The 27,508-nt window shown below is 41.7% G+C and overlaps 1 protein-coding gene across 1 annotated transcript in view; it reads right to left on the bottom strand.

Annotated features, from left to right (window-relative positions):
- Window positions 1-335: 335 nt before the first annotated feature.
- The window catches only part of myom2a (myomesin 2a), a gene marked incomplete at both ends in the record, with an annotated part of 28,874 nt that continues 1,701 nt past the window's right edge, over window positions 336-27,508 (bottom strand). Inside the window, 35 exon segments of the mRNA XM_084441563.1 lie at window positions 336-830; window positions 956-1,011; window positions 1,110-1,132; window positions 1,229-1,265; window positions 2,091-2,245; window positions 2,572-2,677; window positions 2,901-2,939; window positions 3,039-3,126; window positions 3,348-3,461; window positions 3,703-3,770; window positions 3,891-3,950; window positions 4,480-4,624; window positions 4,993-5,129; window positions 5,227-5,271; window positions 5,384-5,490; window positions 5,604-5,763; window positions 5,932-6,046; window positions 6,286-6,464; window positions 6,627-6,753; window positions 7,091-7,278; window positions 7,724-7,736; window positions 7,738-7,864; window positions 8,356-8,530; window positions 12,425-12,626; window positions 13,942-14,069; window positions 15,458-15,511; window positions 15,662-15,861; window positions 16,137-16,278; window positions 17,235-17,396; window positions 17,783-17,947; window positions 21,926-22,026; window positions 23,405-23,497; window positions 24,677-24,831; window positions 25,782-25,917; window positions 27,078-27,170. Of these exon segments, the coding sequence (XP_084297689.1) occupies window positions 336-830; window positions 956-1,011; window positions 1,110-1,132; window positions 1,229-1,265; window positions 2,091-2,245; window positions 2,572-2,677; window positions 2,901-2,939; window positions 3,039-3,126; window positions 3,348-3,461; window positions 3,703-3,770; window positions 3,891-3,950; window positions 4,480-4,624; window positions 4,993-5,129; window positions 5,227-5,271; window positions 5,384-5,490; window positions 5,604-5,763; window positions 5,932-6,046; window positions 6,286-6,464; window positions 6,627-6,753; window positions 7,091-7,278; window positions 7,724-7,736; window positions 7,738-7,864; window positions 8,356-8,530; window positions 12,425-12,626; window positions 13,942-14,069; window positions 15,458-15,511; window positions 15,662-15,861; window positions 16,137-16,278; window positions 17,235-17,396; window positions 17,783-17,947; window positions 21,926-22,026; window positions 23,405-23,497; window positions 24,677-24,831; window positions 25,782-25,917; window positions 27,078-27,170 (4,390 nt within the window).

Here is a 27,508-nt window from a genome sequence, read left to right on the forward strand (position 1 = left end):
AAGCATGGGGGGAGGACAGACCTGACGTGGACAGCACTAGTCTTACGTCTGCCATAACAGAATGAACACAGTCTGCACTCTCTGACCATCCATTCACCATCCACAGAAAAAAATAATACAGGCATTCCACTATACTGTATATAGAGGAAGGTGCAGCTCTTAAAAACACTCGTTAATAACACAACACCTACTCTCGTCTTGGACTTCCTTTTTCTTACCTATTGACATATGACATCTACGTATGTATGACGTATGACATATGACATCTATGTATGTATACCTTCATGTTACAGCTCATGGTTTCACTCTTTAGTTTCCCTGCTTTCTCACCCTTCTTACTTTCTCGGGGGAGTCGGTGACTTCATAAATCTAGGCGGAGTGGGAGACTTGACGCTGCGAGGGGGTGTTGGGGAAAGAGCCTTGGGGGTGGGGGTTGGAGATTTGGGGACGGGAGTTGACGCAGGGGTGCTGGCTGGGGTGGGTGACTTTAGGGAGGGGGTGGGGGTGGGGGTCTTTGGTGGAGGGACGGGAGTAGCGGCGGGCGGGGCCCCTCCCTTGGACATCTGCCCCAGCTTGGGCTCGGGGACCTCCTGGCCCTGCTTGTAGACGCTCACAGTGATCTCCACGAACTCGCCGCCGTACTTGTTCCGCACGTTGATGCTGTACTTGCCGGAGTCCTCGGACGTGACGGCGCTGATGGTGAGGCTGGAGAACTTGCCGCCCTCAAATGTTATCTTGGTGTGCTCGCTGGAGGCCACCTCCTGCTCGTTCTTGAACCAGGTGACCTCCGGGGTGGGGTCGCCCCAGACCGTACAGGTCAGGCTCAGGGTCTGAGAGTGGAGGCGGAGAGCGCCGCGCAGTCAGACAGTCTCTTGGAAATGCATTTCCTTATCCACTAAATTCTAGGTGATTAAATATGACTTATGAATCCAAAAAGAGTTTTTAACAATCTCACCTTCTTCTCCATGATTGTGACCACATCAGGCAGACCACCAACCACTCTACCACGGTCTAAGGATTGAAATACATTATTATTATTATTATTGCACACGTCATGTGAACACTAGGGATGTAACAGCCTGTGTACTGTGTAGATATGATATACTCACTCTTCTCAGCAAATGCTGCCGCCCTGAAAAAATTGAAGTGTCAGTATCGTTTCAATAAAAAACATGATGAATTTCATAGAAAACGACCAAACACCAAACGAAGAGCAGCAGTATCTTACTTGAGTCTCTGGTACTCCTCATAGGCATCGGTGTATGCTGTAATAAAGAAAGAAAGAAAAAAAGAAATAAAGAAAAATTCACATGAAATACTGTGAATAATTACATGACATTTTTCATGCAAAGAAACTTAAAGCATCTGTTTATTTACGGAAGAGCATAAGGGCCAACAACTGAGTTTATTATTTTTAACCCTGAAAATACAGTGACAACATGTAACATAATTGGATTTTCCCTATAATACTAGAAAGCACAGTTTCTCAGCTTTCAGCAAGTGTTGGAGAGAGGAATTTTTTAGATTTGTTAGATATTTTTTAAATATTATTAAATATTTGTTAGATATTTTTTAAATGTTGCCGGTGACGTGGTCGTATTAAAGTCAGAATTTCTGACTTTAAACTCAAGCTTAAAAAAAAAAAAAAACTCAGCTGTTGGCCCTAATGCTCTTCCGTAGTTTATTAGACTTTTTTACTTGATCACAGAAATCTCTAAGAATTTCTTTTGACAAAAACAATTTGTCAGCTTTTATTCTTGTGGCTCTTGCCTTGACCTGACAGCAGATGGGTTGTTGGGAACTATCAGTTGGAAACAGTTTGGAAAAGGGCAGGCACAATACTTGGCAGGTGACATGATGAACCATCTGTCTATCATCATCTATCATGCGCTAACTTTGCTCCTTGCTATCGTCACAGCTAAACCCGCCCAGCGTAGCTGTTTTGTATTTCCTCTTAGAAAGCCAATTGGCTGGATCATTTCCTGATCTGGCACAAATGGATATCTATGGAAAGTGTCTGTCCAGACTGATTTGCAAGAGAAACAGAATGTGAGCTCGAGAAATCAGGATGGTCTCACGAGGCTACTTGCCTTGTCCGGAGAGGTCGAAACTGCGAGTGTGGGACTTCGAGATCTCGATGGAGTACTGGCCCTTCTCTTTATCTGTGGGATCGCAGACCTGCATCCAGGCCATCTCAGACGTGCCTCCGATCCTCATCTTCTCAGATGACGCAATCTTGCTCTCCCTGGGTGGTAGAGGAAGCTCAGGTTAAGTCTTTCAAACCCAACATCATGTCTGTAACATGCAAAACTCCATGTTAATATACTACATGGACAGAAATCACTTTACTACACTTTCTACTTCTAACTCTTGTATGTATATTGTAGGTATATTCTTTACTCTGGTCTATTCTGTACATTCTCGCTGCTGTAACGGCCACAATTGTTATACTGTATATTGATTTTTGGGGACTTTGGGGAATTTTTGAAAACTAAATAAACTACTCAAAAATTCAACTCAAAACTCAAAAATTAACTATAAACCATACAAAAAATAGAAGACTGTTAGTACCTGTGGAACCAGCTTGTCTTCATCTCCTCTGTGTAGTACTTCATGTAGCACTGAAGCCTGATGCCCTCAGGAGTACACTGGAGGACCAGCTCAGACGCAGACGACCCTGATAGGACAAGCACAGTCATATAAAGCACTGCAATGACTTGTACATTTGCCTGTCTGAATGAGGCGTTTAATATATATATATTTAATATATATTGCCCTTGATTTTGTATTAAAATATGCACTTGTTAGGAGTGGACTGTAAAATCAATGCTTTGGGGGAAATCAGGAGATGCTGTAGAAAACATTCATATCAAAACAGTCGTCTCAAATGAAGAACTTACCAGCGATGTGGGCAATAGCATTGATAATATCGTCGAACACTGCAAGTAAAAAAAACACAGAAGGTAGAGTAAGGAATGGATATGACCTGATAAATGAGGAACTAATAAGACTGTGGATGCTAAGAGCATCTGGTTTACCTTGGCCAGAAATGTCAAAGATAGATGTGTCTTTTCCTCTGTCGTCGCTGAGCTTGGCTTTGTAAACACCCTGGTCTTTCCTGGAGAACTAGAGCATATCCAAACACAGAATATTAACTCAATAAATGACCCGTAACATTGGGCTGAAATTAATGCATTTGATATTGGGTAAAAATACTTGTGGATTATTTTTCTAAATCCTTGTAAGGTGAACACAGAAGTAAAATTCAAGCATATCACAGTATAAAAAAAAAAGGTCCCTGTATGCCTTATGAAGTCACAGCTGTCAAGGTTCGCTGCAGCCATTACCATGGGGATGGGGAGAGCGCAGGATCCAGACATCACGTTGGGAGCGACGTCCAAAACAATCTCCTCATCTTCCTTGAACCAGTGGAAAGCTGTCTCCTTCTTCACATTGGCAACCTGAGTCAGGCATACAAGGGAGCCCAGAGCACAGTTGTATCAGGAAGAAAGGATTGGCTCTCTGACAAAGGCATGAAACTAATTCAGCAACATTATTGTGGCATGTCCGTTTCTTACTTTTTATTCTTTGTTTCAGAGCAGACTCGCGTAATTGAATAGGAATACAAGTTGTGACCCTTTAAACCTGAGGTAAACAGGTGCTTGTAACCATTATGTCAGACTGACAAAGCTGTTTGCTTACCTTGCAGACAAGCATAACAGTACAGTCTTCTGCCACGTAGAAAGAAAGGTATTCCGCAAAATGTGGACCTAGAGATGACGAGAAAAAACGTCAAATTGGAACTCCACGATTTTTCAGTCGAAATCAAAAAAGCAGTCTTTCAAATTGATAAGAAACGTGTATACTGACAATGTTCTAGGACAGAGTACCTTGTTTCCTGATGTACTCTTTTCTCTGGAACTCAGCCTCCTTTAGTGCTGCCTTGAACACTGAAACGACAGAGAAACAACAAGGATATCACTCCTGAACTTGATAGACCGTGATCAGCAAGCTTTAGCCATGATGTTAAATGATAGATGATGCTAGTCATGATGCTAGTTCCCGTCATCTTACATGAAGATTACCACCCTCTCTACAGTCCTGCAGCCAGCCTAACACCACTCCTACCAGCCATAGCTTGAAGCCTAGCTGCCGCTATCACCTGGGAGAAACCACCTGCTTGACTTGCTTGTTCATCCCAACTGCTACCCACTGCTGAGTAGGCTACGGTGTTGGCAACTGCTAGCAAACTACTACTATGGTGATGTAGCTGAATTTGGTTAGGCTAACGTTAAGATGGGGTGAATTAAGCTAAGATAAATTCAGAAATTGAGGTAATGTTAACATTAGCTAACGCATTTGGGCAGGAGGCAACGCTAGCTAAATTGTTTTTCAGAACTTTGAGGTTGTCTCTCAATGAAAAGTGCTTAATAAATATAATGAATTATTATTATTATAAATTATGGTTAAATGGCACACCGTCTCCCACCAGCACCAGGGAGCTCTGGTTCTTGGCCTTCCCATCGTAGATCTGCATGGTGTAGGTGCCCTCGTTGGCCTTTGTAAAGAGATCCACGGTCATCTGGATAACCCCGGTGGACACCTCGTGGCTGATCTTATGGCCCTGCAGGAAACACAGAGCATGCACTACATCCTTTCAGAGAGCTGGAGCAATATGTGTCAGACTGGAGCAAGAACAACGGTAATACTCAAAATACTCTGATGTGTAATTATTTTTTATTTTTTATTTTATTTTATTTCCCTGAGGAGATGCTAATTGAAGCAGAGTGTACTTGTAGGTCAACAAGTCAAACCATTGTTGTAAGACATGTTATCGCTCACATTACCAATACATAATTCCACAGCAGCAGTTTATTTTGAGACTACAATAGCTTTTGCTCCAATCTGACTACATTTCCCTCCATTATCATATAGCCCGGGGTCTTCATTTGGAAAAGCTAGTTGACTTCAAACTGTTGTGCGCTTCTGTACCTCACTGCTGGTGATCTCCTTGTCATTGAAGATGAACCTGTAGGAGACTGCTGAGGACAGCTTTTTCGCCTGCAGCCAGAAGCGAACATGACCCTTCTCCAGAATCTCGTAGTTCAGACCGTGTTTCAGAGGAACAACTGCAGGAAGAAAATAAATTCAATTTCAAGAAACCTAATAATTTTAATGCAACCCCATGAATTCATGACACAGGAAACATCAGGCATTAATACTTACTTGGATGTCTGATAGCATGACTGAGTTCCAGCATAGTTTTCAGAGCTATAGGAAAAGGTATGGGGAATATGATTAACTAGCCAAATAAAACCATAAATAAATACTTAACACAGTAACTTCATTACAGTTTATGGGAAATTGAACAAAACCTACTTACCGTCCTCTGACACCGTATGGCTGGAGGAGACTCCGTCAGTATCAGTCACTACAACAGAGTAGCTGCCCAAGTCCGCTGTGTCAGGGCTAGTGAAAGTAAGCTTGGAGCTGAAAAAGACACACACAAAAACAATCAATTAAAAAACACAATACAAGTAAATTAGTCATTAAATATTAATCCGAGCATCGTTATGGGTTATTAAAGGCATACAAATGCTCACCGCCTGCCTCCAGTTGCAATGGAGACCCTTGAAGAGCCACCAATTTCTTTGTAGTTCTTGGACCACACAAACTTGGAGGTATCGGATATCTCGCAGGCTTCAAAGGACATGAAGATATCTCCAGTCTCCTCATCCACTGAACAACAGATCTCCTTGGTGCCTTGAAAATATAAAAACAACCAAATTATGTTGCTCTTGTGTGTGATGAAGAAATGGACTGATTCAAACATAAACTATAATGTGGGATGTTAGCTCATGTCAACATTGCACACAATTGATGTGTGGAAAAGTGCTTTATAAAATGATTTTTGCCAGGAATTGTTATTACCTGGCAAAGCCTTGGCACACACAGGCTCAGAGGGCTGGGAGGCTTTTCCTACGCCCTCAGCGTTGACCGCACGCACCCTGAACACATACGATTCACCTTCCTCCAGACCTGTCACCTGGTAAGTTAGATTGAGTTACACGCACATAACTTTGTTGATCTTTGTTGTGCTAAATCAGGGTCACAACCTCAATGATGTCTTTCGAGATTCTTAAATAGGAGTGGATGAATGAATGAATAGTACTTTCATGCAACTTTCATTGATATCAAAATATATGTGTCTAAATCTTTTCTCATACTTTAACCCTAGATGAACCTACAGTGAAAGGGTATAATGCTTTAGCAGAATTTGCTTACCTTCAGATAACGGTGGCTAGAGGCCTCTGCGTTTACGGTGACAAAGTCTGAGGAGCCCTTCTTGGCCATATCCACAAAGTAGCCAGTGATAGCGCTGGCCCCGATGTAGACGGGGGACTTCCACAGGATGACCAGCGAGTTGCCTCTCACCTCACTGAAGCTGAGGTCGTAGGCAGGGCCTAAAGGTCGAATACATGAATTCCCCATCAATCACACAACTTGATATCTGAAGCTGCAATACCTCAATTCCAAAGGTGAAATACAGTTTGAGTGATTTTCTTTGAATGTGATTTAGGAACAGTAGCTATACTGATAGTGTTGTAGCATTCTTTATGGTGTACCTGGTTCTGCCATGGTCCAAGCCTCGCATTTGAGGGGAGCACTGGGAGCAGAGGGTATTCCCACACCTGCCAGGTTCCCAGCCTGGACCTTGAACTCGTAGAAGGTTCCGGCTGTCAGATTCTCAACCTGAGGTGAAAGGGAAAAACCCCAAAACAAGATCTTCACACTGCCCCATCCAACGGCCACCAACACCAACCAACACCAATGTTGGATTGGTGTGCCATTTTTGTTGGTGACTGTTGGTGTCGGTTGGATGGATTTTGCAGCTGAATTTTAAACTTCCAACATTCTAACAACTGTCAACTTTAGAATGTTGGGTGTTGGAAGTCGGTTGGTGTTGGTTAGGGCCATGTAGACACCTTAAGGAGCTGACTGAAGCTGAGGCAATATTATATATAATACTGTCATTTTTTGACGTATAAATTCTTTGATTTGAACGGATGCTACTTCTGACGCCACATACCGTGTAGATCCTCTCCCTGGCCGGGGCTGCGTTCACCTCCTTCCAGGCCAGGGTGTCGGCGTTACGCTTGTCGATGTAGTAAGCGTTGATCTTGGAGCCGCCGCTGCATTTGGGGGTCTTCCAGGCCAGGGTCATGGAGGAGCCATCACAGTTCAGCATGGTGATGCCAAATGGTGCGTCGGGGGTGGCTGTGTGATAGTTAGATGTTAAAGGTAGATTAGAAAAGTTCCAAAGAACCTGACTGTATCAAAAACAAATTTGATTGAAAAATACAGAAATTGTGATTTCAAAATACTAGACTTTTAGAGTTGTTAAACGGAAGTGTGCCACAAATTGATTTTGTTACTAAGAGAATGCATAGTACATTGAACAGCATGTTATTTTACCCTGATTTGTGGGGTCAGTCAACAAACACTATTGTAAAGGGAAAGTTATTTAATAGATACAGTGGTGAACTTTGTTTAAAATACAAAGTGTGTTTAAAAACACTCATCATTAGCAATATAACTCAATACATACCATACTCCACTCCTCTCTCTAGAGGAAGAATAAACCATCCATATAAAACCATCCATTAAACAAAGGATCAGATAAATACAGGTGGGTCAGCTACGTGACTGAGCTGGGAGCTACAGTAGAGTCCGTTACTTACTGAGGGCAGGCAGCACGGTAATAGGAGTGGACTCCTGGGACTCATCACTAAGGCCATAGACGTTGACAGCCTGGACACGGAACACGTAGGTCTCTCCTGGGACCAGACCATGGACCACAAACCTGAAGAACAGCAAGTTTCACATGACAACGATGTTATCAGACCATGAACCTGTACTGACTTAATAAGATAGGATGATAAGATGAGCTTTGATCTCATCTTATCATCTTGGGATTTGGACGCTGCAGCAGCGAGAATGTACAGAATAGATCAGAGTAAAGAATATACAGCAGAGTAAAGAATAGTAAAGAGTAGTAAAGAGTAAGGAATACATAGAAGAGTACAACATACAATATGTATAAAGAATATACCAATCTGTATATATAACATATATTTTATATATATTTAGAGTAAAAAAGTAGTAAAGTGTAGTACAGTATAAAGTGGCAGGTGACATACAGTAGGGGTAATAAATATCTCTTCAAAACTATCAATTAAGTCACAATACCTTTTTACTGTGCTACCTAAATTATTCAGAGACCAAGACCACATACAGGTCAAAGGAGTTTAGCAAAACAATGGCTTGTTTGCAACGGTAGTTTTGAGTGACTACCTGGTGTTTTTGTAGGGCTTGTGGTTGCATGGGGCCCAGGTCTTTGACCCTACGACGCTGGCGTCGATGTAGTAGCCCATGCTGTTTTTGGGGTGCTTGGGGGCATCCCACTGCACAAACACAGACGACTTGGTGTTCCTGGTGGCCACGACCTGGCCAGGAGCGGAGGGGACACCTGTGACGAACAGTGTATTCACAAAGTTAGCATATCAAAGTAAAATCAGTGACAGCGCTTTTAAGTTTCAAAACATGATATGTGATATTTATGTTTACATTTTGAGTCATTTAGCTGACGCTTTATCCAAAGGTACAGTACTTATAATAAGTACATTTGTCTAGAGTAAGTGAACAGTGTACATCGGTAGTGGCTAGTTCCCATAAACTCAGAGATCGATCAAGCCCTAGCCCCTACCCCAACCCTAAACCTAACCCTAACTTTAACCATAAACCTAACCCTAACTCAAAAACTAAACTACCTCTGTGTTTACAGTATGGGAACTAGCCTTTACCACTGTACATCCCAGTCATCAGCCTTCAGTAAGAACAAGCGACATCAGCAGTCACATGTCACCCCCCCCCCTCCCCGTCACCCTGGAAGTCTTGGCACCATATTCTTTTAATCGTTGTGTCTAGTCGTTGTGTCTCGTCACGTCCCCCTGCTCCAGTCACAGTCCCTCTAGACCCCCTAGTCCCTCTAGAACCCCTAGTCCCTCTCCAGCCCCTCTATTCCCCCTCACTCCTGTTCCCTAGCTCCCCCTCTAGTCCCTCTCTAGTCCCTCTCTAGTCCCCCTCTGGCCGCTCTCCAGTTCCGCTCTGCCTTAGTTCCTTGTTAGTGTCCCTATATAGTCTGCCTCAGTCCCTTTGTCTTTGTCCGTTCATTATCATGTCTTGTGCTTTCAGTCAGTGCTCCTGTGTTTCCCTGTGTCCTTGGATTATGTCCTTCTTGGATTAAAGGTGCCTCACCGAACCTTCGCCTGCCTTGTTGTCCTGCTATTGGGTCCAACCCACACTGCCTGCACTGACTGTCCTATTATCACAGTGCTAGGTCAAGGAATCCAAAACAAAGGAAGGGACATTAAGACGGCAGAATCAATGGCAGTTTGTTGCATTGTTAACTAGCTAACACTTGATATATTGGTTTACCCAAAAACATGTACAGTAGCTATTGCGTTATATCAACGCGATGTCTGTTGCCGTTGCCAGCTAGGTCACCAAATCATGTGCAGCCCAATGAGCCCATTACATCAACAGCTACACAAACCATCTGAAGAAATACGTCAACCAATATATCAAACGTTAGCTATTCTGATTCTGCCATCCGGGGTTATAACCTGTTAAAATGACAAGTGGTAAATGAGAAAATGTCCCTCTCTTCATTTTAGATTCCTTGTGCTAAATCATACACATGTAGAATGATGTGAGTGAGGGTTTGGCCGGTAGTGGGAGGGGAGGGGGGGGGGGATTTGGTGCACACATCTTCAATCTTATGAAATATATGAATTTCACTATAGTCTACGTATTACCTACCACAGTCATCATACCAAATCATGTCTTGTTGCAGTGTTTAAAACACAATATGAACAGAGAGTCTCTGTGCGAACAGAAAATAATGAACAATGTGGACAATACTAGCAGAGCACACCTGTGACCATTGCAGACATACCTTTTAGTTGGTATATGTTGTGATTTCTTTCAAAATATTATTTCATAGTGCAGTTGTGGTATTGTTGGCCAAACGTGTATCATGGTGAAGGCTAGAGTGGGTGAATAAATGTATGCTGGGATGGTGAAAAATAAGTTGAGGTAGCATTTGAGTTAGATCAAAACACGAACATTTGTGACAAACTGATTTTTTTTGCCACAAAGAGGTGGAGCAATTAATGGAAAGTGTTGGGAGGAGATGTCTATCAAAGTATAGTGTATAGGCACAGTGGCAATTAACATAAAAGTAACTTATAAACAATAATTTTATTGGTACTGTATGTTCAATGAAATATTGCTTTAGACTGTATTATCCCATTCCTATTCCTGTTACTAGGCCTACTGTCTGGTCAGATTTATTTTACATTACCAATAAATACCTTTGTAACATGATAGATGCCTTGGCCCACACACAAGATGAATGGCAGCTTACATTTTCTAGATAGCCTACTGTTTAGGGAACTTAGGCCCTATGATGAGAAAATACTTGTTGTAGTCATTGATTTCTTGTGGAACAATTTCTAAATTCCAAATAATATATTCACCAAATGAAATGGAGAGCTGTGCCATGTGCAATTGTGACACATGCGCTGAATCCATGTCTTGCTTCTGACAAGTTGGGCGAGAGCATGTTATCAATGTTTTGGGGGCAATAAATAATTACACTTTTGGGATAGGAGATTGTCCACTTGTTTGTGTTACTTCTGAACAACCGAATAAATTGAAATATGATGATTCTGAGTCATAGTCTGATTATTACTCTGAGGACCATAATGTGTGTATATCCTCCTGCCTGTAGTAACATGTGCATTGCCTTTCAAACAAAGACATTTTCTATTTATTAAAGTGGTGTCGGTGCCACAAAGCAGATGATTTTATATGGGCCTATAGTAAAATATTGATTGGCCTAGTGATGACACACTTTATTTTTGCCAAATAAATAATTAATTTCACCCATGTGAAAGTTGAGGTGTGCCAGTGAATGCAGGGTATTAGTGTGTTAAAATTCCAGCTTTGAATTGTACATACCAGTAGGCATCTCACAACCTGAAAGATATGGTATACAAACTATTATGTCAAAGAGGAATTTTTGCTCTGTGTGAGTGTGTGTGTGTGTGTGTGTGTGTGTGTGTGTGTGTGTGTGTGTGTGTGTGTGTATGTGTGTGTGTGTGTGTGTGCATGTGTGTGTGTGTGTGTGTGTGTATGTATGTGTGTGTGTGTGTGTGTGTGTGTGTGTGTGTGTGTGTGATTAAATAAAAATTACAGTTCATCATTTGCAAGACATGATACACATATACACATAAGGACATAATGACATGACTAACATCACATAAGACATGTACATTATACACATAGAGACATACAGTAACAACATGACTGACATGACATCACATAAATGACATGACTGACATCACATGTACAGTAATGAAATGGACACAACAATATACCATCACGCAAATAGACATGTATATACATAACACAAACTAGCAAGACATAACGATCATGACTGACAACAGAACATGTTCACGTCAGTGTAAGACTCAACTCAAGGACAGGGACAGAAGTGGAACTGGACAGGGAGTCCCGTCATACGGTCATCTATATGAGGTGTCCTTTCAGACGCTTTTTAAAGGTGAATTTATTTTGTGTGCTTGTGATTATAGATTGCAATTGTCTCCATTTTGTAACTGCTCTGAAGATAACAGTGGATCTTAATAAATCTGTTCTTGGCCTGGGGAATTACAGGTGACCCAGACTGACCCTCCTTGTATGGTGATTGCTGTATGTCTGTAGTTTGTGTAGACTATTTGAGCCATGCTAGGCGTGAGCGCATCTAATCAGTGTGCTTTGAACAGTAGTGCCATTCTAGCTGCCCTATTTAATGCCAGGTGGAGTTGATTTATTTCCTTTGTTTTGCAGATGACCATATGACTGGGCAGCACTGTATGTTAGACAGGACAGGTGACTGGACAAACTGAATTACTGTAGTGTGGATGGTGTTAAATAAGCAAAATGTGTGTGTGTGTGTGTGTGTGTGTGTGTGTGTGTGTGTGTGTGTGTGTGTGTGTTTGTGTGTGTGTGTGTGCGACCTGGGTCAATTACAGAAACCAACTTTGTATTTGAAAATAGAAAATAGAAATTGCCTTGTATGTTTAAGTTTTGCAAATGTCCAACCCAAAGTAACGACTTTGAGAAGAATTTGAATAAATACCTTGATCAAATAGTATCTGAAGCATTGGTCTACCCTAAAATATTTTGTTTATGTTCTAATAGCGGCATAATGAAGAATTTTCTAAATTGTTCCAAATACCAAATACGTATTTGAAAGTAATTGACCCAGGTTTGGCGTGCGTGTAGCAAAGCCCACTCTTACCATCCACATCCACCTTCTGGATGGGCTGTGTGGGCTGCGAGGCCTGGCTGGAGCCGTACTGGTTGACTGAATACACACGGAACTGGTACTTTTTCCTGTCTTCCAGACTGAAGACGGGGTAGCGAGGGGACTGCAGTTTGACTGCCGTGTTGATTCTCTGCCAAACTGGGGCCGCTTTCCCAGTGCCTACTACCGACTATGACACAGCCGTGGAGGACAAATTACAGGCAATAGCTATACAAAAACTATTTAAAAATTATGTATTGAAAAGACACTGACTTGACACTGACCTAAAACAAATGTGTCAGGGTCCAGTATTTTGGTCCAAAGTAGGGCAAGGTCATTTTTCAGTTTTTTACAGACTAAGAAAGTGTAAATTGTAAGCTTTCAAATAATGTGCCATGCATTGAAATCTGTGAATATTTGAAGAAGATATGTTTCTGTGAATGTTGGTACACCTGTAATCACTAAGCAGAGAAAAAGTGCCTCAAAGATTCAGAGCTGTTCATACTTCTCACAGTCAAGTAATGTGGGGAGCAATAGCTTGCCTATTTTTTTCAAAATATTACTATTTAGTGATCCTTAAACTGTTGTTTGTTATATTGTGTGTGTTGAGCTTGTAGGACTATACATACATACATACATACATACATACATACATACATACATACATACATACATACATACATACATACATACATACATGTGTAATACTACTACTACTACTAATACTACTACTACTACTACTACTACTAATAATAATAATAATAATAATAATAATAATAATAATACATGTTATTTGTATAGCACCTTTCATACAAATGTATGTATGTATATATTCTATAGTTATGCATACTGTATGTATATATTTCTTATAATTTAATATGTTATGTATAATCTCTATGCATATTCTTTATTCTGCTATTTTTCCCTACTGCTATATATCTATCTATCTATCTATCTATTGAGTGGGTTCTTCAATACTGCTATATATCTATCTATCTATATATCTATCTATTGAGTGGGTTCTTCAATACTGCTATCTATCTATCTATCTATCTATCTATCTATCTATCTATCTATCTATCTATCTATCTATCTATCTATTGAGTGGGTTCTTCAATACTGCTATCTATCTATCTATCTATCTATCTATCTATCTATCTATCTATCTATCTATCTATCTATCTATCTATCTATCTATTGAGTCGGTTCTTCAATACTGCTATCTATCTATCTATCTATCTATCTATCTATCTATCTATCTATCTATCTATCTATCTATCTATCTATTGAGTGGGTTCTTCAATACTGCAGTTTTTGTAATATGAAAAAAAGTCAAAAAAAGGTTTTTGCACTGCTAGTGCATTTTGAGGACTGCCGACCTGAGGACCAAAACACCAGACTGTGTCACAAATGTTAATCAACATACTACTGAGCTTCACATTACACACACGCCATTAATTGTCTGAGCTCCATCTATGGGGAGGCGGATGGAGGCCCACACACACCTTCTCTATCAGGTACCACAGAGGGGCCCGTCCTCGAGGCCTGGGGGGCGTCCAGCTCAGCACGATGTACGATTTGCAAACCTCAGACGCATGCACATCTGTGGGCTCTCCTGGTATAGTTACATAACCTACATTGGGGAGTTAATGGCAAGTGAAAGTAGATTTGATACTTCATGAATGTTTCTAAATGACATTCATGAAACTGGGTATTATTGTGTAATAGTAATGGAAAGGAAGAATGGAATGGAATAATGGAAGAAGGGAATCATGGAATAATGAAATAATGGAATGGAATCATGGAATCATGGAATCATGGAATCATGGAATGGAATCATGGAATCATGGAATGATGGAATGATGGAATGATGGAATAATGGAATCATGGAATCATGGAATCATGGAATCATGGAATGGAATCATGGAATGGAATATTTGAATAATGGAATGGATTTACTTTGTGGGCTTATAGTTAAAACATGATGATTGTATTTTGGGTGTTACAGTAAGAGTTATTATTAGAGAGTGGGACAGGTTAAGGTGGGTTAGAGAAAAAATAAGATTCTATTTTCTATTTTTGTTAGTTTCAGATTCATTAGTGTGTCCTTTGTGCCTGAAAGTCTGCCAGCAGCCTACAGTTATTTCATAGCAGCAACATTATTAAGCTATGCACTGTAGTAGCATCTAATATTATCAACACTAATATTAACAGTGGTTTGTTGCCATGTAACCTACAAATTCCAGTCCGGAAGCTGATTGTGAGCAAGAAGCTTGATGGTTTAGTTGCGTGTGTTTAGTAATGACCATGATCATTTCCCCTTAAATATATTCAACATTTGAAATGAGATGGATGGATGGAATACAATTTACCAGAACTTTGGTAAATCGGTCAATATAAGAAATGATTATTAGAAATGTTATAGTGATATGGTGGTTGAGGCGTATTGTAAAAGTTAGGTATAAAAGGTGAAAAATTAGTTAAGTTAAATTATTTTAAACAGTGGAATAGAATAGAACAATAGGCCCCATTCACCAACCGTTCTTTTGAAGAAATGTCTTCTTAAACGGTAGAGGCTAGTTCCCATCAATGCAGAGACCAGTCAAACCCTAACCCTACCTACCCCACCTCCCTGAGAATATACCCATCTAAATCAGGGCTCTAACTATAGCTATTATAGATCATCTTTGTTCCCCAGCCTCCCACCCAGATATATATGCACTTCTAGATGTCCTGTCCCTCCCCTCCCCACCTCCTTCCCCATCCAGTTTTTGGAGTCTTGTTAGTCTCTCTTGTGTCTCCCTCTACTTCTCTCTATTGGGGATTATCACATTATAGAGTATAAAGATAAGGACCTGTGCCTGTACTTGCCTAGCACCATTGGATGTTAAACCCATTGTCCCCCAGCCCTAAACCTAACCCTAAACCTAACCCTAAACTTAACCCTAAACTTAACCCTAAACGGCCTCTGAAGAAACTTGGGAAGATATCGGTGAATGAGGCCCGTTGTCTTCTCATTACCTTCCAGGTCATCGTCCTTGATCACAACTTCATGTTTTCCATCCAGCTTAATCACTGTTGTAACACAGAGAACAAACAAATGCTGTCACATGCATCTCCATCCATTGCAAACTTGAGCACTTAAGAGCACTAACAGTGTCAGGTTGGAAAAGCCCTTTTAATGAGCGAACGTGTTTGGAGAAAGATGGTAGACCAGACAAGCACCTTGCAGTCTCTCTCTCTCGGCGGGGTCGAGGGCGGTCACTTTGTCGGACGGACGGGAGGGCCTGCTGATGCCGGCGCTGTTGACGGCCCTGACCCGGAAGTGGTAGGCGTGGCCAACGCTCATGCCGTGCACCGGGTATTTGCAGATCTTCACTGGGGCGTCGTTACACTGAACCCAGGTGTCACTACCAGCCTCGCACCTGGACATGATGAGGACATAATCATCAACAACCACAGAGACAGTACACTATGTATCTTATTAATGTATAGATTGATTTCATTGAGTGGTGGACAATTACAGAGACTCTCATGTATTAGTAACTCTTTAGTGTCCAGTCCAGTCCAGTTACTGTATTGTAAATTATTAATTGATTGTTATTTTCTTCTTTTAAAACATGGTGCAAATAAAATAAATAAATAAAAAGTCAAATCAGCTCAAGACGTTCTGACAAGGTGCTAAATCAGTGAAACTAACTTGTCCACAAAGTATCCAGAGATGGCGGCCTCATTGGTGGTGTTGGGGGGTTTCCAGGCCACCAGGACATAGTCCATGTTGATGTCAAACGCCTTCACACTCAGGGGTGCCCCAGGCGCACCAGCTACGGAGGGGGCAGCGTCTGGGGAGGAGGAAGACAAGGTCATACATAAGCACAGTAATAGGGGAATCATTAAGCATACAAGTTAAAATGAGGATTATTCCCTCATTCAAACTTGTATGCTTAATGATTCCCCTATGATTATAACATGCCAATTCTATTATAATCCCATGGAAGGAGGTGCATGCATGCAAATATGTGAAATTACAGGCTAAACATGTTGCATATCTCCCATGGGGCATCTCTTCATGTCCAGGCACATCTGAGGATTGGTGTGGGAACCCGTTGTACTGAATTTACACCGGATGGATATTTGGCAGACACCTCTTTCTTCTCAAAAGAGGGATCCTTTCATAACGGAAACAAATTGCGACTCCAATTTTGCAAATAAAATATGCATGAAAGAAGACAGTTGCCGTAACGCAATACCACATCTTTCGAGAGTTGATAAGGTGGAATGTTAAGTGATGTTAAGCGATAAGCCTTTCCCACCTGTGACCTTCACAAACAAGTACATCCAGTTGTCAACTGTACCATGTTGAATTCAAAGGTCTTGCCAATTTGTTTTATTTCTTTCCTAGCACGTGATCGTTTGAGCTACTAGTGACAGAACCATAGTTTAGTGTTGTGTGATGCTGCTTCATCTTAGACCTGTAATTCTCTGGGGATTAATGTATTTTGTATTTACACATGAAAAGTTGCTGCAAAGCGAGATAGATTCATTTTGAGAAATGTTGCTTATTTGACATTACTGTTTATCATAGTATTTTCCAGACAAATGCATGTTAAGGTACAACAAAAATGTATAGAATCATAAAATCGGATGACAGAAATTGTCCACACATAGATTAGGTATTAGCACTCATGAAAAACTGGTGTTCATCTTGTCTTGGAACCAAACTCTTCACATATATTTCTTTAAACATTTCTCCTCATACTCATATTTGACCAGACAGGTCATGGTTTCTGTGCGCTACCTGTGACGAACAGGTAGGCGCTGTGCTCGGCGGTCCCGTCCTTCGTCCACATGCGGAGGGTGTAGAGTCCCTCGTCGTCCTTGGCCAGGCTGGGCAGAGTCAGGCTGGCCACTCCCCCGCCCACCTTCATCTCCACCAGTGCCCCCGCCTGCAGCAGTTTATCTGACGGAGACCGGACACAGAGCATAGCGCTTAGTCCAATGCTAATGTGCTGTAGAAGCGTGGTCCTTCCTGGGTTGCGTCTGCGTCTTTACTTTGTCATGATGTGTTGTACTTGTACTTGTACCCTTATTTATTATTATTTGCAGCACACACTCATTTATAGGTCTGGAATATTCAAACCCGTTTTATAATCAAACAATAATACACTGGTTAGTTCCCGTGGTCGATGCGGTTGCCCGCGAGGCCTCGTGGTTGGCTGTGCCGGGGGCATCTATCTGCAATCTGCGCTTGTATATGCAGTATTGTTTTAACTACATGGCCAACTATTTTACAACACCTTTGTAAAAACCAAAAGCAAAACATTGCACCTGCCATAATGGACTCACCATCTCTGTACCACTGTGCCAGGGGTGGTACGTTGGGCAGGTCAGGGACCACTACCATGGTACACACCAGGCTGGCGGACTGCCCCTCCACTCCGAATGTCACTCCGAACCGATCCAGCAGGGTGATCTCAAGCTTACTGCGGTGGATCTCAGTCAGGTAGGGCACTACACAGCAAGACAAAATCATATGGATTATATAATACTTAAAAACTTAACCTTGTTACTTTCTAGCTTTACTCAGGATACATATAAAATGCTCATATTCATTGACTACATTAATGACCATTTAATTACATTAATGACAATTTTTGGGGGGATGTAGCCTACATTTTTAAGTACTCAATTTTTAAGTACGACAGTGATTCAGTGCCCTGTTGCAAACAGGATGCAAACTTTTAGATAATGGTTGTTTAGATTCAATGATTTATGCATGTGGTACAGTTGTCCTTTTCACTCAGGGACAGATAACTCTGTCTGTCTGGTCACATCAGAACTGGGAAAGTCTGCCTTTAGTTATTTTGCAGCATTCTTATGGAACATAATCTTCAGAGCTCTTTAAAATGGCATAATAAAAATAATAAAAAAATAAAAAAAACAAAAAAATTAAAAAAATTAAAAAAATTATAAATTAAAAAATTAAAAAATTAAAAAATTAAAAAATTAAAAAATTAAAAAATTAAAAAATTTAAAAATTTAAAAATTAAAAAATTAAAAAATTAAAAAATACTATTGTTTATCAGTATTATTGAGCACAGGTAGATTATGTGATTTTGCAATTCTGAACCAGGCCTTGACAACACAAAGTGGGTAAAATCAGGATTAAATAAAATAAAATAAAAATAAAAATAAAAATACCATGTTAATTCTTTAACTTTAAGATTATGGAGTATGTTATGTAGATCATATGCAAAGAAAATAAAGGGAAATGCATTTTAATTCTAGTTTGTAGCACAACAACATCTATAAAACCTCCAAGGGGGTGTATGCTGACAAAAGCCCTCCTCACTACTGCAGGAAATATAAATCTTTCACTCAGTGCTGTTTGTATGATCCAGTAGTCTGATGTCAAGCAAAGCCTGCCATGTCTGGGCCTTGTTCCAGCACTTAACCTCCCTAACCTCTGGGCCTGGGCCCTGTTCCAACACTTAGCTGAGTAGCCTCCATAAGCCTCTTCTACACCCCACACTTCTCACCTTGGCCAGGAAGCCCGGAGGACTCCACGGCACCACCTCCTGGTCCTAGACAGAACACAAATCAGTCATAGAAAAGACAGGGGAGCCAGAAAAAAAGGTGAAATAAAAAGATTATACACAATGATATGTACAGTATATAAGGAAGTAATTTATGGAATTACACAAATTACACAGTGAGAATCTATGAGAGAAAGAGAGACTGAACGAGACCAGGCAAGCCTAGCTCAGCTGGACCCGACTCCATACACACACTGGCTGCCATTCATACACATCCACACCTTTCGTTGTCTCTTCCTGCAAACTTTACTAATAAAGCTAAAGCTAGCATGTCGATGTGATTTTAGCAAGCTAACTACGGTAGGCTGTTATACTGTACATTGCACAGATATTAATTACCTCGGAGAGTAAACCTTTTAATGGTGGATCCACAAATTAAAAGCTAGCTCGCTGTGTGTGCTAGAGACACAGGCCAAACATGGCCAACCATTCACCTCCATTCATTTTCATTGTCGAACGAGGAGAATGAAACAACCATATCTCGATGTGGGAAGGTCACACACAGAGTTTGGACTGGCATAAAGCTCTCGACCTACCAAATGCAGCAATACCAAACATGTCCTATCCGCACACATGTGCGTGCACAGAGCCATAAAATGCATTCACGGGCAGAGGTCTGTGCTTTCTGGGCACCCATATCAGTTGGAATCAGGGTCAGTTTGGAGTTCTGTGTGGGGGAGCATGTCTATGTTCCCACAGCCCTATGTTCCCACATTTCTAAGCAATCTAACTATATAATAGAGAAAAGTATGTCTGTGTGTGTGTGTGTCTCTGTGTGTGTCTGAAGCCTCTTTTCTGCTCATTGGGTTGACCAATACATCTGACATGGCATGGGCATTAAGCATTGGCATAGCCAGAGACTGATGGAGCCAATTTTTCAAATTTCACAAATGTAACACTTTCAAACAATGTTCAAGCTCTATCCAGTCTGCTGCAGAGTTCAGGGCCAGTAGAGACCAGTAGGTGGCGACATCAAGCTAAGTAGCAAGAATTTATATTAGCCTAATCAATCAAAACACACTCAGGTGTGTAACATGGCACATGTCCCATATAAAATTCATGCTGATTTCAATGGCCCCGGCGTCTAAACACTGTGGACCAATCGAGGAGGCGTGTCCTCTATTATGGCCTCCAAAATCACTCCCACCAAGTTTGGTAGCTCTAGGACCTTTAGAACCAAAGATATTGAGAAATAAATTGTGGACCAATCAGCATCGAGGGAGACGTGGTCTCTACCATGGACTTGATTTATGGACCCCTAACATCACTCCCATCAAGTTTGCTAGCTCTGAGACCTTTAGAACCAAAGATATTGAGCAAACACTGTGGACCAATCAGCATCAAGGGGGCGTGGCCTCGGATCGCAATCAAATTTTGAGTGCGTCTTCCTCATTCTACGCTACACCTCTCCACCAAATTTCATGAAAATCTGTGCAGTAGTATCTGTGTAATTGCCCATTTGGTTTTTCAAACGGCCGCAATAGCGCCACCTATGGACAGATCGTGATCAAAACAAGAAGCGCTCTTCCCCTTCCCACGCTACACGCCTCATGCCTCTGCAGTATGATTACTTAGAAATGTGGGAGCATAGGGCTGTGGGAACATAGGGATGACCCTCCCATGTAGCCTGACTCCAGCCCTTGATTTGCACACCCACATTAATTGGCAATTCAGTCTGAGAGTCAGGCTTAATTGCATGCGCTGTGTGCTATTGATTTCAAAGTTGCATGCATGCCAAGCTTGTGAGACTAATTAACATTACGTCACATAACGATTTCTCAAAAAGCCAGTGACTGCAACACTAGCGAGCTACCACATATTCATGCTGATTTCAATGGTGTAATCCTGCTCGGTTGCTGAGAAAATAATGTTTTTCCGTCAGCAAGTTAGAATTAATGGAGCAGTGTTAGCCTAACTTACTTGCACTACTTTCTATTTGCGCATGCGTGTCTCATTCAGGAACACTCACGTCATAGATTGATTTCCATTTATTGCCAGAAATGGAATACAGTTAAGCTGGGTGCTGATGGCTCCTCTCTCTCTAAACGCTTCCCTGGATTAGCCAAGCACGCGGAGACGACATTCACTTCAATGATGGCCGACTTGAAGGTTTTCACACTTGGCACCAATCTGTGTGCACGCGCTACACAGTGACGTTAATGTCCCTCCCTTCGGTTTAGATTCCTTGGGATTAGCCAAGCAGCATGCTACAACCCCCCCCCCCCCCTTCCGCCCCCCACGACAGAGCAGGGCCAAAGTAAGACATGGAATCCCGGTACCGGATAACACGGGACAGACAAGGGGCAGATGCACAGACCAAAGCGACTGACAAGGGGATACATCATAAGTGGGCAAAAGAACAAGTCACAGAAATCCAAAGACAACATTCGTGCCCACATAACGCCCTAATGTCCCCCCTGGGTTAACCCAGGATCCATGACAGGGCTCTGAACCAGAAGCTGGCCAGCGACAGCGCTGAGTACACAGCATTGATGCAGCGAAATAGACTGGCCTTGTCATGAGAACGGGCTGTGATTGGAGAATGAGCGATTGATTGAAGCACTGGTTTGCACGGGGCTGTCAGCTGAGGTGCATGTGTCCCGTGTCCTCCATGAAATAACACGATGCTACATTTTAACAATGGTGCCAGCCACTCACTCACTCACTCACTCACTCACTCACTCACTCACTCACTCACTCACTCACTCACTCACTCACTCACTCACTCACTCACTCACTCACTCACTCACTCACTCACTCACTCACTCACTCACTCACTCACTCACTCACTCACTCACTCAATAACGTACTTTCCCTATGGTAGGCTGGCCCCATGGTTGGGTGTCCAGCAAAAAAGAGAGAGAAAGAGAAAGGAGGGACATGAGGAGAGGACAGAAAGACTCACGTTTAACCGTGACAGTAGCCTTGCTGGTGACGGAGCCATGAGGGTTGGTTGCCACAGCGCTGTACTCAGCGGTATCGCTAACTACACACCTGAAGGAAGGACACAAAACGTAAAAATACGTCGAATGAGATCAATTCTACTGACATTTTCACAATTTTACTGTAATAGCTTAAATATGACGAATGTTGCGGACACAAAATGGCTGCTATGACATCACCCAAATGGATGAAAGGGCGGTTTTAGTTATTTGGAGGCCCCAGGCAAAGAGCAAGGTGACAATGAGTGAGAAACAGGGGGTGTAGCGTGACAGCGTGAAGATGACATTTGCGTGAGAAATTCATGAGGCTCTTTGGAGGATGAGGCCCCAAGCAATCGCATACCTATGCCTAATGGTAAAACCACCTACTTGATAGATGAAAAACACTAAAAAACAAGCATGTAGCTCATGTCAGGGGCGTCATTGGTAATGGTGATCACAGGGTGACGATTCAGTCTGTTCTTTCATATCAACATCCTTCTGTCCTTCCCCTCGCCCTTCCATTCCTTTTACAGGAAACATTTTAATACCCAGTCAAATGTTGGATGACATTGCAAGGCGAGGGGACATCGCCTTTAAGGAAAGTGATCTCATGAGACATCAAACAGAGGGAGCTCAGAGGAGTGCATGTGGCTGTGAGGGCGTGCAAGGAGAGACAGGGGGTGAGAATAGAAAGGAGAAATGTGACCTTCACCCTGGAGGAACTATTTTAAAGGCGATCCATTTTCCCTAGCTGAGGGAATGTTGTGTTAAAACCCAAACTTTTCTCTTTGAGATTTCGGTTCATGTTGAAAACACAGACCTTAAGGCTGAATGGAAAACAGTTTTGAAAGTGAAGGGACTTGAGTGGAGTGGGGGGTGTCCTTTTTGACCCAGTAATGACAGAGAGATTCAGTGCCACAGAGAGAGGAGGTTGGGTTGGGGGGATGGAGGGGGAGGGGGAGGGGGGAGGGTATGGGAGGTGGATCAAATAACGCAGAGGTCAGCACTCTGGGACGAACAGCTGAGACGTCTTGGAGATGAAGGCAGGGCCAGCAGCTGTCTTTGGAGCCAGAGCAAGGCTTTCGACTAAATAGGAAATGCAACCCGTTACACCTCAACTCTCTCCCTCTCTCTCTGTCAGTCTCCCGCCCTCTCTCTGCCTCTCTCTCCCTCTCTGTCTCTCTCCCTCTCTCTCTCTCTTGAGAGAGTCATTCATTCTCACTAGCGACTACTTTCTATCTATCTATCTATCTATCTATCTATCTATCTATCTATCTATCTATCTATCTATCTATCTATCTATCTATCTATCTATCTATCTATATCTTATCTTATCGATATAGTGTGTATGATATAGAATTTCCACGATCGACTTGATAGAATTACAGGAAACAATAGGAAATCCAAAATGTAATGCAATATAGTTAAACTTCAACAAGGTACAATACCTGCTAATAATCAGACTGTGCACTCCATACTTGCTCTCAATCTTGTACTTTCCTGGGATGCTCAGGGGGTCCACAGGAACTCCTCCTTTATACCTAAAAGAACAATCATTGTATCACACCTTTCACATCTACTCACCATCATTTTGTGGATAAAAAGTTGCAAATCTGTTTAAATTGTTTTCTGGTACAGTACCTCTGAAAGACAGTCAAATGTGTTAACAACTTAATAAAACCAAGGTGTGACCTGTTGAAGTTGTGCCTGGTGTTTAAGTGACCGATAACATTTGGCCTCATTCACCAACCATTCATACAAAGCATTTTCTTCTTAAACCCCACTAACATAGTTCCACGAAGATTCTGGCATTCACCAACGCTTTCTCATTTGGGATTTGTTCATAGATAAGAGAAGAATCTAGGAATACTCAAGAGCAATCGTATGCAGATTTGAGTGCTGACATGTTTGTGCAAAATCATTGGTTATTGCGTTTCCTTCAATTCTACAATTGTATACTATTATAGGATGAAACACAATAATATGTGAATCATTTGTAATATATTTTTATAATCATTTTCATTATTTTACAAAGCGAGTGCTGTCTTTCCAATAGTCCCAATGTGTTCCAATAACTCAGTTGTGCACCCTTCTCCAGATACAGCGTTCACTTACAGTAGGCTAATAATATCCCATGCATCTTTTTTCTGTTATTTTATATCCACTACTGATGATGCTGATAAATATGACAAGTGGAGTCTGGTGCTCCAATGTCTTTAGATTTCCATTTCCTGATTCTGATCTGATTCTGATTTCCCACACTGGGTTCGATCTCGGGTCCTCTGACGTGCCAACGCATATGACAAAACAATGCTTCTGCCAGCTACGCCACCCAAAAGCATGCGATGGCACAGTTGGCCAGTATTCGTATTGAGGAGTGAGTTTAACCAATTCAACTTGGTAATACGTGCGCACAGCCCTGCATTGTCATGCCCTTTTAAAGGATTGGTAGGGCGTTAACTAATTCATAAAAGCTGGGTGTACGAACACGTCATGGATCAGAATCAGACTTTTCTTAGGCCCTTTCTTAGTAAAAAATGTAAGATGAAAACTTAGGAAGATATTGATGAATGTGGCCAAGAATAAGGGAACCTCAATTTATCTCTTATGGTACAACATATCTTATAAGCTTTGATGTTCTTTCACTTTTACCTGTCTTGTCTATGTGCAGATTACTAACTTGATAAATGTGTCTGTCACACACAGAGAAGAGCTCTAACCATTTGACGATAGGCCTGGGGTGGCCCTGCACAGTGCAGAACAGCTTGACGGGTGTCTTCTCCCACACGGTGTGTGGTCTCAGAGGCATCAGGAAGTCAGGGAGCTTGTGCACCTCCTCGTGCACTACAACCCTCTTCGTCATCATTTCCTGGACCTGGGAAGGACGGGCAGAGAGCACGTCATAATGTTGCCATGCCTACGACAGAGAGGCTGACCTGACCTGACTAGTAAAAACCAGGGTGACCTGACCGGTAAAAATGGAAGAATCAATGTTAAAGACCACGTCCAGCCCAGAACTGTATGACCTGATATCTCTACTACATGATATCTACAATATACTATAACAGCCTTGAACAGTCACAGCAAAATGACCCAATCTTAAAATTGAAGATAATTTCCTGTTTGTAGATTTCAACATCTGCCAAATTATCATCACTCACTTGTAAGCAAAGGGAAGTTGTAGGTTGTGTTACCAAATCAGGTAACACTTCACCACAGTAATTATTACTCGGATGTTACCAGCAATTACCACCTATGTAGTTACCACCTCAATCCTTTCCCAACATCCTATTTAAGCCCAGGATTTGTTTCCTAGAAACAAATACAATAGTTTTTATGTAATAATGTGCCACAAGGGATGGAAAATGCAACATTACCTGTTTCTATTCAATGTTATATCCTTCCTAAAATCCCAACTAAGCCCAGGATTTGTTACATGGAAACAGAGAGGGAAGTTTCCATGTAACAACTAGGAATCAGTGCTGGAAAATGCAACTTTACCTGTTTCTATGTAATTCTATGGTTATATCCCTTCCTAAAATCCCAACTAAGCCCAGGATTTGTCACCTGGAAACAGAGTAATAACAGTTTGTAATTAGTTAGCTGCAATGTAAAAGTGTTTTTTTTGCTTCCCTCTGGAAAATTAGGGGTAGGATCTATGTACACCCCCACCCCCATTTTCTCTCTGTAAAGTGCATTGTGTTGCTTCTGGGTATGAAATACGCTGTATAAATGTGTTACCATGTTATTGTACCTTTACTACAACTCCAAGCTTTCTACGTGACAAGATATTTCTCTAGAGACGTTACCGTTCTGTTGCCTTACCTCCCTCTTCATAGCGATGTTCTCCACCTGGGTCTTGGTTGCCACTCTCATCCTGTGGAGCTCCACCTGGATGGCAGCCAGGCCCTTCCCCACCTTACTGGACACGCGCTGGTACTCCTCTGAGTCACCAGGGCTCCTATACATAGACATAGCGTTCTATAGGATTAATGCACTTTTAATCACATAGGGTTTAAAGACTTCAGATCTATAACATTGTTACATGCATTGCACATATTTGGACATACAGTATATGTTAACTACATATATGTTACATATACACGGATGTAGGTGAATATATGAGATGTCACATATATGAAATGGGGCAATTTGTATGTATTTTGACATACATTATGTATTTTTACATATATATCACAGGTATGTACATATATTATTATGTGGAATTCTTATAGGATACTACATGACCTACAGTATACAGTATGTTGGGGCATCTTTATGTGTGGAAACTGGAAACCGGGAAGGTACGCAGCACCTTCAGCTTGTTAATGCATCCAAAGGATGTGTGAACAAGCACAAAACCTACGTAAAGGATAGCTTCACTATTTTGGACTGTAGCCAAATGCATTTAGTGCGCTAAAATGACCACATACAAGAGTGCTGTGGACTCAGTTCTACTGTAAGTCACCAGGAACTATTGTTGTGGTGGCTGTTTCCGCCCATGTTTTGTTTTGTACTGCGCTTCCTGTTTTGTCCCTGTCTTTCTTAACTAGTGGATGAATTATGCACTGTTGGGCAGTGAAGAGAGAATCACTTTATTACGTTATACTTAGAATTCCTACAGTGCTGTAATTAATTAATTAATTAATTAATTAACTCATATGATGAACCGATCAAAGCTGACAGTCTGCTATTTTAACAATAGGCAATAATTCTAAATACAAAGAGCTGGAGTACAGTAGCCTCGTTAGACTATCTTGAGCTCACATTCTATTTCTCTCGCAAATCTGTGTTGTATGAGGAAACTAACAGCTACGCTGAGCGGGTTTGGATGTGACGACAGCGAGGAGCGGTTGAAGTTAGTGTGTGATAGACAGATGTTTCATCCAATCACCTGCCAAGTATTTTTGAAAGTGCCTGCCCTTTTCCAAACAGTTGCTAGTTACCAGATGGTTATGTGAGGTGTCAGTTTAGGAGTACAGAGCCTTTATTTCATAGTCACTACAGTGGCTTCTGCTGGTCTTTTCCCTGCTGTCAGCTAATGACTGTACTTCAGTATTCCCTTACACCTAAAATAGCATGGCACATGGTAGCTGGGAGGTCTTAGCCTAGTGGACCCACCTTTGCCGGAACACCGGTATAGTGTAGGTTGGTTCCGCCATAGCCGCTGTGGCCTGGGCCTGCACCTGGTTCAACGATTTCGAGCTTGACTTCCTGTGGAGAGAGCCAATAAGTGACGTCAGATACATAGACATACATATTTTCTCAATCCCTGTGGTGTGCAGTTGATTTATTTGTAATTGAAGACAGTAAGGCTGTCAAGAACATTCAATTGGTTTAGATCAGATGTCCTCATTAAAAACGTGGGTCTTTCCCTTTCATTCAATGTTCAGGATTTCTCCTTCAAAGTTTAAAAAAGTATTAATAAAACTAGGTTGGATGGATGGATGGATGGATGGATGAATGGATTGATATAGGGTCCAGGCAGAGACATGCATGGGCTACTGTGTACTAACTTGGCGGCCTCCTGTGACCTGGTCAATACGGCTGCA

Source organism: Borostomias antarcticus (assembly GCF_949987555.1).
Source record: "Borostomias antarcticus genome assembly, chromosome: 7".
NCBI lineage: Eukaryota > Metazoa > Chordata > Actinopteri > Stomiiformes > Stomiidae > Borostomias > Borostomias antarcticus.